The sequence below is a fragment of the Wyeomyia smithii genome, chromosome 3 (assembly GCF_029784165.1).
Source record: "Wyeomyia smithii strain HCP4-BCI-WySm-NY-G18 chromosome 3, ASM2978416v1, whole genome shotgun sequence".
Lineage (NCBI taxonomy): Eukaryota > Metazoa > Arthropoda > Insecta > Diptera > Culicidae > Wyeomyia > Wyeomyia smithii.
The window spans coordinates 97,971,047-97,986,819 of record NC_073696.1 but is presented as its reverse complement, the minus strand read 5'-3'; the positions used below and the strand labels follow the sequence as shown (position 1 = coordinate 97,986,819).

Below are 15,773 nucleotides of genomic sequence, written 5' to 3'. Positions count from 1 at the left end.
CGGTAGCGACCATCTGCCTATTCTTATTTCAATTACTAACGGTTCAACTCGCATGCGACCAATTGACATTCCGTATGACCTCACACGGAATGTCGATTGGAAGTTATACGAGGAAATGATTTCAAAAGCGGTCGAGTCGATTCAACATCACCCACCACTTGAAGAATACAACCTCCTCACGGGCTTAATCCTCGACGCCGCGTTGCAAGCCCAAACGAAGAAATATCCCGGCGTAACGATTAAAGAGCGGCCTCCAACTCCATGGTGGGACCAAGAGTGCTCCGATGTCTACACGCAAAGATCCGACGCGTTTTTGGCCTTCCAGAAGGGAGGTATACCCGACGACTATATACGGTATTCGGAGCTTAATACCAAGCTTAAAAGCCTGGCTAAAGCAAAGAAACGCGGATATTGGCGTCGGTTCGTGAACGAGACGTCGAGGGAGACATCGATAAGCACTCTTTGGAACACAGTCCGAAGAATGCGGAATCGCGTAACGGTCAACGAAAGCGAGGAGTCTTCAAGTAGGTGGATATTTGATTTTGCCAGGAAAGTATGTCCGGACTCTGTTCCTGAGCAAAATATTGTTCGTGATGCGTCTCCGGGCCACGACGCGATAGAATCACCTTTTACGATGGCAGAATTTTCAGTTGCCCTCCTGTCCTGTAACAATAACGCGCCTGGGTTAGATAGAATCAAATTCAACTTGTTGAAGAATCTACCCGGCAATGCCAAGAGGCGCTTGTTGAACTTGTTCAATAAGTTCCTGGAGCAAAACATTGTACCGCAGGATTGGAGGCAAGTGAAGGTGATCGCCATCCAAAAACCAGGGAAACCAGCTTCTGATCACAACTCTTATAGGCCGATTGCAATGCTATCCTGTATCCGGAAATTGATGGAAAAAATGATACTCCGTCGTTTAGACCATTGGGTCGAATCAAATGGCCTACTATCGGATACTCAATTTGGCTTCCGCCGTGCCAAAGGGACGAATGATTGTCTTGCGCTGCTTTCAACAGATATTCAGCTGGCGTATGCTCGCAAAGAACAAATGGCGTCTGCGTTCTTGGACATTAAGGGGGCTTTTGATTCCGTTTCTATTGACATTCTTTCGGGCAAACTTCACCGACAAGGATTTTCTCCAGTTTTAAACAATTTTTTGCACAATTTGTTGTCCGAAAAGCACATGCATTTTACGCACGGCGATTTGGCAACTTTTCGCATTAGCTACATGGGTCTTCCCCAGGGCTCATGTTTAAGCCCCCTTCTTTACAACTTTTATGTAAATGACATCGACGAATGTCTGGCAAATTCATGCACGATAAGACAACTTGCAGACGACAGTGTAATCTCTGTTACAGGAGCCAAAGCTGCCGATTTGCAAGGACCATTGCAAGATACCTTGGACAATTTGTCTGCTTGGGCTTTACAGCTAGGTATCGAATTCTCTCCGGAGAAGACTGAGATAGTAGTTTTTTCTAGGAAGCATGAACCTGCTCAGCTTCAAACACAATTAATGGGTAAAACGATTTCTCAGGTTTTGGTACACAAATATCTTGGTATCTGGTTCGACTCTAAAGGCACCTGGGGTTGTCACGTGAGGTATCTGATGAAAAAATGTCAACAAAGAGTGAATGTTCCTCGTACAATAACCGGACAATGGTGGGGAGCCCATCCAGGAGACCTTATAAGGCTTTACCAAACAACGATATTGTCTGTTATTGAATACGGGTGTTTCTGCTTCCGCTCCGCAGCAAACACACATCTGATCAAACTGGAGCGAATACAATATCGTTGTTTGCGTATCGCCTTGGGTTGCATGCAGTCGACCCATACGATAAGTTTAGAGGTCTTAGCTGGAGTACTACCATTGAAAACCCGCTTCTGGAGCCTGTCTTCTCGTATTCTTATCAAATGTGAGGTCTTGAACCGTCCCGTGATTGAAAATTTTTAAAGGTTAATCGAACTTAATTCTCAAACCCGTTTTATGACATTGTATTTCCATCACATGTCCCAAAATATTAACCCTTCTTCGAATATTCCAAATCGTGTCGACTTATCAAATACTTCTGATTCTACTGTGTTTTTTGATACATCCATGATAGGAGAAACTCGTGGAATCCCGGATCATTTACGCGTGCAGCAGATCCCCAAAATTTTTTCCAATAAATATCGAAACATCAACTGCAACAATATGTTCTACACTGACGGATCACTTCTTGATGGGTCCACTGGCTTCGGTATTTTCAATAACAATTTAACCGTCTCCCATAAGCTCGATAATCCTGCTTCTGTTTACGTCGCAGAATTGGCTGCAATTAAGTACACCCTAGGGATTATCGAAAAAATGCCCACGGACCATTATTTCATCTTTACGGACAGTCTCAGTTCCATTGACGCTCTCCGATCGATGAAAGATGTTAAGCACTCTCCGTATTTCCTGGGGAAAATACGGGAACATCTGAGTGCTTTATCCGAAAAATCGTTTCAGATTACCTTAGCGTGGGTCCCTTCTCACTGCTCGATACCGGGCAATGAGAAAGCGGACTCTTTGGCTAAGGTGGGCGCAACAAACGGTGATATTTATGAAAGACCAATTACTTTTAATGAATTTTTCGCACTTGTACGTCAGAATACGATCATCAGTTGGCAAAATGCTTGAACCAGAGGGGAATTGGGAAGGTGGTTACATTCCATAATCCCCAAAGTATCGACGAACCCGTGGTTCAAGGGGTTGGATGTAGGTCGGGATTTCATTTGCGTGATGTCCCGGCTTATGTCCAATCACTATAGATTTGACGCGCATCTCCGTCGTGTTGGGCTCGGGGAGAGTGGTATTTGTGCCTGTGGTGAGGGTTATCACGACATAGAGTATGTGGTTTGGTCATGCCCTGTACACCGTGACGCCAGGTCTAAATTAATGGCTTCCCTGCAGGCCGAAAGTAGGCAGCCGGCTGTTCCTGTTCGTGATGTCTTGGCGAGCCGTGACCTATCCTACATGTCCCTTATATACGTTTTCCTGAAATCCATCCACGCCCCAGTTTAATCCTATTCCCTTCCGCCTACATCCAACCAAACGACAAGAACACGTTAAGACCCCGGATCCGGAAACAGCAACTAGACCCGCACGATACTCTCAGGTCCCGAGGGAGACAACCCAATATGCCAGTCCGTAATATCTTGGCCCAGCAGCGGAACATATTCAATATGCTGCATACCTATGGCGATGGAAAACCATCAAATAACAAATCAGTGCTTTTAATGCAAAACATTCTTGCTTTAAGTTAGATTTAGTTTCAGCTCGTAGTCGGCAGCGAGGATAAAAATTTGCTTTTAGTTATTAAGATACTTTAGAAAGTAAGCTACCAGATATATTTGGCGCCGTTAAACATTAAATTGTATTTGTGCCGTGTCAAATAAATTATAGATGAAGAAAAAAAAACGGAAATTTTATTATTTTCTACATAGACTTGAAATTAAAATGTGTGGTTTTTGGGCTTTCTACCCGATGTCGCTTTCCACGTAAATAAATGATGGTTCGTGTATCGGCTTATCGCTTGAATCGGCTTTTTGTGCGTAGCTTGATGGAAACTTACTGTACATATAAGCGTATATGACAGCTCGCTGTCACTGTGTTAGGAAAGCCGATTTTTCGATACCCTGATGCTGAGTGATGATGTGCTTCTTCTGTTGACGATTGCAAACAGGAAATATATTTTCACTTCAAAAATAAATAGTTCTAGCGCCAAAGTGTTGTGTTAAAAGTGCATAAAACTTTCCAATACCCGTTCGAGTATCATAGATACCCTACGCCACAATGGCTGATCCATTGAGTTTGCTGAGGCAATACAATATCAACAAGAAAGAAATCATCGAACGCGACGGGCAAATTATTTTCGGTGAATTTTCCTGGCCGAAAAATGTTAAAACCAACTATCTCAAATATGGGTAAGTGATGTCCACTTTCTTGTCGATGAATAAAGTAAGTATAACATGGTGAAACTTTCATTCTCCAGTTCCGGCAAGAAAGGTGCGCCGAAGGAGTATTACACTCTGGAGTGCTTGCTGTACATATTGAAGAATGTCGCTCTGCAGCACTCCGTCTACGTTCGACAGGCGGCTGCCGAGGATATTCCAGCAGTCAACCGACCGGATCGTAAAGAATTACTGCAATATCTCAATGGCGAAACAAATACTTGTGCCAGCATCGACAAAAGTGCTCCCCTGGAAATTCCTACTCAAATCAAACGACCAGCGGAATCGGATACTCTGGAAACTTTGGCAAAAAAGGCTCGTTATGAGGACACCCAAGTGCAAAAGGTTAAAGAACAGCTAGCTGCCCGATTGGACGTGAACAAAAAGGAAGCGTCCGTCAATATCGACAACATCAAGTCCCTCTCAGAGACTATGTCCGTTGAAAAGATCGCTGCCATCAAAGCAAAACGTTTGGCTAACAAAAAGGTTACAATCAAACGTACCGACAATGACGATACTATGGGTGTTGGTCCGGATCTGCGTGCCATTTTGGATTTCGATGTAGATTCCACAAAAGATATCATTAGCAGAGAACGTCAGTGGCGTACAAGGACCACAATTCTGCAAAGTAATGGTAAAATATTCGCAAAAAATATTTTAGCCATATTACAGGGTATTAAGAACCGCGAAGAAGGTCGCGGGCGTCCCCAAGCACCGGTTATAAAACTGCCTGAGCCTCCTCGTGTCATCAGACCACAGCAACAACCAGCTCAGTACAATCGGTACGATCAGGAGCGATTCAATCGCCAGAAGGAAGAAACGGAAGGCTTTAAGATCGATACTATGGGTACCTACCACGGTATGTCACTGAAGCTAGTGACGGAGGGCTCTTCCGCGCAGAAGAAAGCCCAACAGCAACAATTGCAGCAGAACAACAACAATAACGTTTTGGAAGGTGCGCTCCCACCGGGACGTCCAAAGGAGCTGCTATCGTCAGCTCAGGCACGGATGCTGCCGCAGAGCAATAGTAACAAACGGCAGAGCCGTACACCAATTATCATTATTCCAGCCGCCACCACTAGCCTAATCACGATGTACAACGCGAGAGATATTCTGCAAGAATTAAAGTGAGTGTTTATTTTTGCATGTCGCTTTATTTAAAAGTTTTAATTGATGCATTTTTTTACCTAGATTCATCACTACGGAGGAAAAGAAAACTAAGGGCGGAGTACGCGATAATGAAGTTCTAATCCAGGTATATGCCATTAACTTTAGCTTTTCACTAGAATATTTAAACCTTGTTTTTTTTTATTGTAGCGTCAAAAAGCTGGTGGCCTCACAGTACCTTACCGTGTAATCGATAACCCGATAAAATTAACTGCACAAGACTGGAACCGCGTTGTTGCCGTTTTTGTGATGGGGCCAGCTTGGCAATTCAAGGGATGGCCATGGGACGGCAATCCGGTTGAAATTTTCTCTAAAAGTAAGTACTACCCTCCACAGTGATCCTCCGGATAGAAACTAACATAAAGCATTCGTTCCCCTAGTTGCTGCCTTCCATTTGCGCTACGATGAAATGAAATTGGATGCAAACGTAGCCCGCTGGGCCGTTACAGTGCTCAACGTGTCTCGAACCAAACGGCATCTGGATAAAGCCAGCCTGATGGTGTTCTGGGAAAAGCTCGATCTGTACATGACTAAATATAAGCCGGATTTGCGTTTCTAAGCTCTTATTGTTGTCGACGGTCATTATTGAATTTACTTTCCATGCAAATTGTAACTATTTGTTCTCTAGTAGGCCACACATCCTTAGCGTATTATTTTGGGCGAAAATAAAAGATGATTTTACCGTAATGCACCTCTTTCTATTTAGGATGGTAGAACTTGTGTTTAATAATATTCCAAGCATTAGATTTGAGCAGCTCGAAAAACTTTTTTCTATATAGAATTTTAGAAATATAGGTAATCACGATTAGAGAATGAAATGTTACATATAATCCATTTGATAAAGTTCACAATAGCAAATAATTGAGATAAACTAGACCATAGAAGTATAACTTTACAATTCACAACTATTTTTTTCTAAATCTCACTGACATGATCTAAATTCCTTTCTCTAAAATACTCGTGGCGCTTTCGCTGTTCGTTTCTATCGGCAGCAAAATACTTGGACAGTTTTTCACTTCCGTAGCTTGCCTTAGATTTTGCTTGATCTTCGTCTTCCTCGTCAAATTCCACATCAAAGGCTTTCTTCTCCAAAGCTTTCTCCGCTGTAGACCAGCTAAACCGAACAAATCGAGGAAAACCAAATACTAGTTCGAAATCGCTGAGGAATTTTTTCGTCACCGGATCACCCGGATATCCACTGCCATAGCTGATGTCCGGATCGATTCCCTCTCGAAATTTCCATACCTTAAGCGCGTGATCTCGGCTTACCTTGGCACAAATACTAGCTGCAGAAACGATCGGATAAGTGCTATCAGCTTTTTTCGCCACCGTAATTTTAAAGCGAGGAAAAAGCTCCTGCAGTTTGGCTTGATATTTCTCCGGTGGTCCCACCGTGTCGACGTAAACTTCTGCGATATTAACTTCGGCCTCGATTGCGCGGTTGATCAATCCAATAGCCGAATCCATCGATACTTCATTCAGGGACCGCTTTGTACGTCGCAACATGCTCATTGAAATCTCGTTTGGTGAAATGACCTCCACCGCCCAGCCAACACTTGCGACGGCATAATCCTTTTGGTTGATATCGTTGAATATTTGATCGCGCTTTTCCTCAGTCAGTTGTTTGGAGTCGGCACATCCCAGTTTCTTTAACACATCATTTTGACTTTTCGGGTTGAACGCTATTCCGTAAACCATTGGTCCTAAGGTAGAGACAAGGTTGTTCGATTCTGCAGTACACGTTGAAATGTTTAAGGTTTACCTAACACAGGACCTCTTCCAGCCTCATCAACTCCTAGCACGCACGGTTCATCCTTACAAATCTGAGGAATGTCAGAGATATAAACAAAATTCTTCGCGTTGTCCTTAGAGCTAATGTATGGGCCGAGTGATTCCAAACCGTCTATTTTTTCTTTTTTACATTCAGGACTGTCCCCGCTGGTCGAAGATTCGCGCTTTGGAGTGGGCATTATGTTACTGTAATAATATCAGAAGACCGGCATTATACATAAACGCATTACCTGAAGATTAACTAATTACCACGATTGTCTGCTACTCAGGAGAATAGTTTGTTGAATTGAATGTTTGAGTGAATTTTTCGAGCGCGAGAAATGCCAAAAAGTGTATAGACAGAATTGTCGAAATCATTTATGCCGAAATAGTTTTGACAGTATTATGTCGTTGCATACACAAAGGAGCTTCAGCTAGTCTTCTGAACTAAATTTCTGGAGTGTCCCTCCCTGACTATCCTTAACCCTCTAGCACAGACAAACAGACGTGCCACTCGATGATGATTTCATCGACCAGAAAAATAACGATTATTTTGAAATTTTGCTAAGTGGGCAGTAATGCCGCTAGTGTCGCTATAAGCAAAGGTGCACATTCATTATCAAAGACAAAAACCGTCAATATTGCCGCTGGTGTTAATTTAAGCTGGAGTGCACACCCATTAGCAAAGACAAAAACCGTTCTACGAAAATAAGTTAGTAGGCAATAAGCTCAAATGGTGGCGCACGAGTGTAACGTTTCGAATAAGGACGAAGATTTTTCAGGATTTTTCTTTGAAGAGGCACGTCTGTTTGTCTGTGCCTCTAGTACCCAAATTTATTTTTAAACGGACTTCGAAAAAATCATTATAAAGCCATAAAAACATTTTTAAGTCCTTATTGAAGCTTTTTAGAGGTTTGACTGAAGGCCGTCTAGAGGCGGCACTGGGCACTAGAGGGTTAATACCCTTAATACTTACATAGTTAGTTCGGTTAGAGTTTAATTCCCGACTCTGTTGTTGATGCTTCTTTACCGCCAAATAATGTTTTTCTATTCAAAATAATACTCAAAAATGCATGAACAATCGTAGACATCTTAAACCAGAAAATGATATCATACATCAGAGCAGTCAAAATGTTGAAAAAATATACATAAATTGTAGGAATTCTATTTAAAATTTTCAATAAAAATGATACCAAAAAAAATGTTTGAAGTATGACTAACATTTAAAGAATTTTAAATTTCAGCAGTACGCTCACAACTAGAGTTTTTTTTCGTTGCCAAAGGTTGGGTTAAGCAAAAATTTCAAAATAAAATCTAGGCACTTTAGCTGACTATAAAATAGAGCACAGGAAAAAATAAAAGGATGGGCAGCATTACTTCTTTTTAAGTAAACCACTAATATGCATGCGGGTAAATGATCGAGTTCGAATTAATAACACTGGTACTCAGTGAACAAACCCTGAATGCACAGTACTAATTGATACAAATTACCTGGGGAATATTTTCGGATAATACACCAAACCAAATAAATTAAGTATTAACTTAAATTTTATTCACACGTTTGTACATAAAAACTGTACGCATGGAACTGCGATCAAGGAAAGTAACAGGATAATATTCCTGTTCTTCCTTACGCAACAGCAATCCGATGGTGAAGCAAGATCTAACCGAAAAGACCTGTAAACAGATAAAACCCTCGTTACTATCTAAATGATAAACATGCTTAGAGCAGTGTATTTACCGAATCCCATATCGTCATCGGATTCCTCGGGTTCTTCCTCCTTCTTCTCTTCCTTCTTTTCAGCAGCAGCCGGGGCAGCGGTAGCTGCGGTGCTGGCCGCTGGAGCGCCACCACCCGAACCAACTCCGGATCCAATGTTGGTGATCAGATCCTTGACGTTAATTCCTTCCAGCGCTTTGGCAAACAGACCTGGCCAGTATGGCTCAATGTCCACGTTTGCGGCTTTCAGAATGGTAGAGATTTTCTCATCCTACAATGGAATAATTTCAACAGACAGTTAATAAATCAACGTGTATGAACCGGTGGATGGATTTGTCATGAAGTTCAAAACATACACAGCGTATGCAGTAAAAAATGGAATACTCACGGTTACGGCAACATCGTCATCAACGAGGATGAGTGCCGAGTACACACAGGCTAATTCAGCTTTGTTGAGAGCCATTTTTTGAACGGAAAACCGTGCAAGTCGCCAAAAATTGACCTTAGCTCCGACAGAGAACACTGCACAGTATGGAATCTACTTTGCAAGAGAAAGAGTCGAACGCGGACGTTAGTTAAGCGGAAGTGAAATGTTGCGTTTACTTTTTGACAGTTGTAGTGTCAAAATTTAACTTGCGTCAAACGCATTTTCGGGGGTTATTGAAAAAAATCGTTATGCGTAAGAGCACTCACATCATTATTTTTCCTCAAGAATGTCATTTTGTACACCATTACAATTTTCAAACGATTAATAATAGTGAATTTTCCACCATTCCACCAACTTACCGAGTTTTGAAATGGTCTAAACTTTCTTTTATTCGCGTCAAAACCCTCTTTATTCGCTTGATTTTGACTCAGTACTGGCCTGCTGCCGGATGCGCGCCGTAAAATTTGTCAGTTTCACTCACCCCCCCCCTGCTTAGTTCAAAAACAGTTGGGTCCTAAAATTTTATACGGTTTTCTGATTTTTATATATCAGCTGAAAGAGTGCAATTTTCTGTAACATGTACCAGAAAAAAATGCCAGTATTACGTATGTCTTATGTATGTAGTTTGCTGCTGTTGTACACACTTAACTGCTTTATTTCGGTAAAGTAAAATACCGAACTACTTGAAAACATTTTAGTTTACCGTTGTTCGGTAAAAAATTACCGGGAAGTCGTAAACCGAACGTGTTTACCGCACACTTAGATTTTATTGCCGAGAACTCAACAGCTGATAAATTCAGCGAAATGTTCTACAAGTTTTCGACAGAATTTTCAAGAACTTCGGCAAACGAAATTTAATATCTGCTGGTTTACGGTAGATCGATATATTTGCTGAACGTTCGTCGAAATTTATTGCGGACATTTGTTAAAAAATTCGCCGAGCTCCATCAGCTGTTGGGAAGTTTGCCGAGATAAATTAAGTGTGCGGAATACCACATACATAAGACATACGTAATACTCAGGAAGAAATCTTCTAAAAAAGTTGGTACAAAATGAACTACTCGAATGGTACCACACTCTGAATAAAATAACTGTTTGAGTTGTTTTTGAAGGTAGTGTACCTGTGCAGCCCTGCATTTGTCTCATTCCTACTCGAAAAATGCTGCATAGACCTATGTACGTACGAATGTGTTAGTGCCACTAGTTGAGGAAAATATTTACAAATAGCTGTTTTGTTTGCAATGCTGTTTTTAGCAGCTGGACAAATATTCAGTTGAAAACTCATTATTATGCATTAAGTTGAAAATTGGAGTTGTCGACTAGCGACATTCGATTTTTCTCTCATACCGTACATTATACCTAACGTCGGAAGTAATGCGCTGTATAGCAAATCAGATGCGCTATACAGCGCTCTACTTCCGACGTTAAGTATAATGCACGGTATGAGAGTAAAATCGAATGTCGCTAGTCGACAACTCCAATTTTCAACTTAATGCATAATATATGTTTTAAACTTGTTTCTGTATGAACTTTTCCATTCATGATCAGAAATCGGAGGAACATAATGCTGAACATAATCGACCAAAAATGTTGAAAAGTGATAAAAGTCGAAGCAACGAGCTGCGATGATTTACAGTTTGGAGGAAACAAAAGCAACTTTACACGGGTTTACACGTTTTCTAGTGGGCGTAGGTGAAAAGTCACTTATCTCTGTTGATTTTGTAAATAACTTTTTGACTGGTCCTTATGGGATTTTCTTTGGGGCTTGATAAAGCCGAGAAAAAGAAAATTAATTTTGTTCATTATTTATAGAGCAGTTTGACAGGACGAGGTACGAAGCACTATGAGGCAACGTGTTACGTATGTCTTAGGTATGCGGGAATACCGTAAATTCGTTTACCGAAAAAACCCATAATGCCGAAAATTTCCGAGTTCAGTAAACTAAAATACCGAGTTTCGCAGGTTTTGCAGCTGATTATGTTTAGGGTAACTGAAATATTGAGTGAGTATGCACTATTTTTTCTAAGATCTTGTTTCTTGCTGCAAAGAATATTTGAAAACAAAAAAAAAGTTAATTATTTAATCACTCAAGTTTGTAGGTTATCAATTCACTTCGCAGATGTTACTTTATTCCCTGTGTGCAATACAACTCTCCAGTTTGTACCAATGCTGTGTTTCGTTGAACCAGTTGACTTACACACTTAACTGCGTAATGTTCTCTCGGTAAAGTAAAATACCGAACTACCTGAAAACATTTTAGTTTACCGTTGTTCAGTAAGAAAATTACTGAGAAATCGAAAACCGTAAGTATTTACTGGAAAAGCGTAAATTTTTTTAGAGAAAAAATCCGTAAAACCGAAAATTTCCGAGTTCTGTAAACTAAAATACCGAATCTCAGAACCCTGACATCATTTAACCGAGATTTCGTTGAAAAAAAAAACTCTTACCGAGATTCTGAAAAACTGAACTGTCAAAATAACGAGTGCTTCACTAGCGGTTTTTTCGTGTTTCGGTGTAGAAAGAAAAGTAGCAGGTTTTGCGGCTGATTATTGTTATGGAGAAATCTGCAAAGTGCAGATTAACTAAAATATTGAGTGAGTATACACTATTTTTCTCAGATCTCGTTTTTTGCCGCAAAGAATATTTGAAGAAAACGATTTATTCTTTCTCCAATCAATTTTGTAGGTTACTAACTCGCTCGCAGGATGGAAGTTGCAGAGTGATAGATGTTACTTTATTTCCTGGAAGCAATACAACACTCCAGTATTTACCAAAGCTGTGTTTAGTTGATCAGTTGACTTAGTAATTAATAAATTAATTTGTATATTTAATCATTTTAATCATTCTGGGTTATCTGACGAACAAATATCGCAAAATACGTACCTCTGTAAATTTTACCGAAGTTCCCGTAATACTTTGACAGTTGAACATTACCGAGAATCTCATTAAAGTTGACAGGTTTTGGATTTTTTGCTTTTACAGAATCTCGGTGTTTTGACGTATTACCGAGATTTCTACCGAGATCTCAGCTGTTGAATTCTCGGAAATTTATTTCACCGTGCTCGGTGATAATATCTAAGTGTGTAGTTTAGGATAATTGCAAATTCAAGATTAAGACAATTGCAAAACTAGTACCGCAGACAGATGTCCAAGCTGAGTTCCAAACATGTATAAAGTTCTATATTCCTAGCAATATACATAATATAAATCGTTGTGGCAATAAGGTCACCATGCGTTCACAAGTTATTCATAACGTGTAATACAAATGTCAAGATGTTCAAAGAAACAGGAGCGATTCGCTCAAACCCTGTAGTCAACCTTGATGATGATGAACTCATAGTTACGTACTATATACCCCATTTGATTGAGAACGCCAAAACAATGTTAATGAAGCATAATGTAGTGTTCAATAAGCAAATTTGTACATTCGATAATATTGTGAAACTTTACAATTCAGATCATGGTTCTGCGCCATGACTGGTTCCGTAACTCCCAGCGCACTCTAAGTAATTCGGTCGTTAAAGGTTGTATATCTTCACAATTTTATTTACATGTTTTTATAATTTTACATTTATATGGAAACCATAATTCGCGGATGTCTTCACTTGAAACAACAGAGTATGCTGAATTCCAAGAGAAACTGTTCGATGCGTTTAATGCCAAGGCTCAAGCCAACAGTTCAGAAGTAGATAAATGATCCTTTGCCTTTATCCTATCGTAGTGTTTGCATAGAACTCCTGCAACTGTATATATTTCCTGTGTCCTCGGGACTGCTTTGATTCTTTTTTTCTGAAACTCGTCGCCGATGTGGGCGAAATGACTCACTAAATACATAGACTGAACCAAATTGCTCGCTCGTCAGCGTATGATTATTGCTTCACATGAGCAATTTGTGTGTCATTTTTAAATTGATTATCATCCTTTGCTTGTATAGCTAAACCCAAGAGGAATTGTTTTCCTTCCGGGTGACAAATACATTCCAATTGGTTAAAAACAGCATGATTATTATTTCTTCTATGAATGAGCATATCGTATGATATACATTAAATTAGCTAGATATTTGTTATTTAGTTTGAAACTGTATCGTCATAATGCTCGAGATGAAAGGCATTTTTAAAGAAAGTTTTATTTACTAGAAATAAATTCATATGGCTTGGAAATCTCGAATGAATGAAATAGTTGTTAGCAAAGAAACCGTCGAACTAGCCACCCTGGTTAATACTGATCCCGAAGGGCGCTTGACAACCGTCGAAGCGGTGCCTCAAATGATAACGATCTTCGTCGGAAGTGTTTGAGCTATCATGTGATCGGTCTCTCTTGGTCTTTTTTCCAAGTCCCGAGGCGATAGCAGCAAGACGTGTGCTAACTTACTAGTTAGCGAGTGAAAGTTTTAGTAAAAGAAAATTGTTAAAAGTGTTGATTTGATGTCAGTGAAAGTAGGTAGGAGTACTATTTGTATACTATTTGTAATTAAAATAAAAAATAATCTACTTCAGCTTAACCTAAGACAAGCCGCACGTGGTGCACGTTAAACCGTGTCTAGCAGCCAGGAGATAAATAAAAGACATTGAATGTAAGCCTTAAAAACTAAAACTAAATGTATAATACTAATCAAGATCATTATAGATTTGAAGCACCGCACTCAGATAAAATAAAGCTGTCAAAATCAGTTTCCTGCAATCTATTTGGCTGCATCGACAATAGTAAAATGGCAATTCTTTTTTGTTGTAACATGTTTTACTCATCGAAGTGGTATAACTTCAGTGCGTGAACTGTCCTACAGATCAGACGTTTTTTCGGTTGCTTGTGGACTGGTCTTTGACTGCCTATAGCTTCAAAGTTTGTGTTTTGTCAGTGTGTCTTTTAAAGACTACCTGAAAGTTATTTCCCATCAGTCTTTCTCAAGACTACCTACTTTTGAATTTAACATTTGTTTTAACTTTTTTCGTATCACCTGAAATGGCTGGACGGAAAAAGAAACCTCGCATCGCTGCGGGGAGGAAAAGAGAGGCATCTCTTTCTGACACTTCGAGTGTGTGTAGTGACAATCCTTTTGATATTTTGCCTGAGCAAGAAGCTGGTGAAATGGAAGTTATTAATAATGAAACTATACAAAATATAAAATCTTTAAAAAAGGAGAAAGTTCCACCTATTGTGGTAACTATTTCTTCTGAATTTAATATATTCAAAAAGGAACTTTCAACGTTTGTTTCTGACGTTAAAGTTACCTATCAAATTGGCCGTAGAGGTGAATGCCGCTTATTAGCCGACTCAGTAAAGGGTCGTGATCGTCTTGTTCAGTATTTAACTGACAAGATGTACAAATTTTTTACATATGACACCAAGAACGCCAAGCCGTTCAAGGTTGTTTTGAAAGGTCTCACCAACGATCAAACCGTTGATGAGATCAAACTTACTTTAACAGAATTACTTGGCATAGCCCCTACCCAAGTAATTCTAATGAAACAAAAATCACGAGGCGAAAACAGTCAGAGAACTGGAATTTCCCTTGTTAATTATTTAATTCATTTTAACCGCAATGAGGTTAACAACTTAAAATTTTTTGAAAAAGCACATGCTTTGAATAATGTGCGTGTAAAGTGGGAAATTTATAGGAAGTATGGCGGAGGTGAAGAGCATATCACCCAATGCCGTACTTGCCAACGTTATGGCCATGGTTCCAAATTCTGTAACATGGACCAAAAATGTCTTAATTGTGGAGACTCTTCTCACAAAAAGGACACATGTCCTGTGAAAGAGAGTAAAAATTTTCGCTGTGCGAATTGTATCGGCAACCATATGTCAAATTTTTATCAATGCCCAGTCCGTTTAGCAATTGTTAAGGCAAGGCAAGGTAAACAAAATTCAATTTCTCAATTAAAACGAACTTCAAAACAAAATTCTCCAAGCGTACCAGTGACGCATAGTTTACCTACTCCTTTGCATACCCGTTTAACTTATGCACAGGTTACAGGTAGTTCGAACATTATACCGCCTAGTGTTGGTAGTTCGAAAATGACCGTTAATATGGGTAAGCAAAACACGCTAGAAAATAATTGTACACCTATCACTCCAGCTAATATTGCTACCGAAAATATTTTTTCTAATGTCAACTGCCTGGGGCCTATTACGGCAGGTAAACTTTCTTTTTTGCAACAGGCAATGTTCGATCTTATGAACGCCATGTTGCAGGCAAAATCAATGTTTGAAGCCATTCAAATAGGCACAAATTTTTCTATTAAAATTGTTTCTAATTTAAAATTTAGCAATTATTTAAATTTTGTTCCAAAGGCTCAAGTGAAATTTGATTCATCAATAATTGACGAAAATCTTCAACTTCTAATTCGTTTGAAAAATGTCCGCAGACGTCAATATCAACGTTCTCGTGACCCTGTTTTTAAAACTATTTATAAAGATTTACAGAAAGAGATTAAGCATAGATTTACTCTTCTGAGAAATCAAAATTTTGAGACTAAAGTTGAAAAATTGAAACCATATTCAAAACCATTTTGGAAGCTGTCGAAGATTCTTAAGAAACCTTCAAAGCCTATTCCAGTTTTAAAAGATGGTGAACGTTTCCTTGTATCCAATGAACAAAAGGCTCAAAGACTTGCTCAGCAGTTTGAGAGTGTTCATAACTCAAATTTGAATTTTGTGAGTCCAATTGAAAATGAAGTCACACGTCAATTTGATTTAATTCTTCCCAGAATTGTT

General features: G+C 39.6%; 3 protein-coding genes across 4 annotated transcripts; 1 reads left to right on the top strand and 2 right to left on the bottom strand.

The window, feature by feature from the left end:
- Window positions 1-3,630: 3,630 nt before the first annotated feature.
- LOC129729650 (parafibromin) lies at window positions 3,631-5,829 on the top strand. The gene is made up of 5 exons (XM_055688383.1): window positions 3,631-3,948; window positions 4,017-5,102; window positions 5,167-5,230; window positions 5,293-5,458; window positions 5,523-5,829. Exons 1-5 carry the CDS (start codon window positions 3,818-3,820, stop codon window positions 5,699-5,701), a joined length of 1,626 nt encoding a protein of 541 aa, XP_055544358.1. The 5' UTR covers window positions 3,631-3,817; the 3' UTR covers window positions 5,702-5,829.
- Window positions 5,819-7,312, bottom strand: LOC129729651 (ribonuclease H2 subunit A). Of its 2 annotated transcripts, none has more exons than XM_055688385.1 (3): window positions 7,186-7,312; window positions 6,905-7,119; window positions 5,819-6,845 (listed from the first exon to the last, which is right to left on the bottom strand). In XM_055688385.1, the coding sequence occupies exons 2-3, from the start codon at window positions 7,110-7,112 to the stop codon at window positions 6,058-6,060; spliced, it is 996 nt and encodes a 331-aa protein (XP_055544360.1). In that variant the 5' UTR covers window positions 7,113-7,119; window positions 7,186-7,312; the 3' UTR covers window positions 5,819-6,057. The 2 variants fall into 2 exon arrangements, with proteins under 2 accessions (XP_055544360.1, XP_055544359.1); XM_055688384.1 differs by having other exon boundaries at window positions 7,183-7,307.
- A 1,130-nt stretch (window positions 7,313-8,442) lies between these two features.
- LOC129729649 (60S acidic ribosomal protein P1) lies at window positions 8,443-9,196 on the bottom strand. The gene is made up of 3 exons (XM_055688382.1): window positions 9,021-9,196; window positions 8,654-8,903; window positions 8,443-8,589 (listed from the first exon to the last, which is right to left on the bottom strand). The coding sequence occupies exons 1-3, from the start codon at window positions 9,093-9,095 to the stop codon at window positions 8,576-8,578; spliced, it is 339 nt and encodes a 112-aa protein (XP_055544357.1). The 5' UTR covers window positions 9,096-9,196; the 3' UTR covers window positions 8,443-8,575.
- Window positions 9,197-15,773: the final 6,577 nt, after the last annotated feature.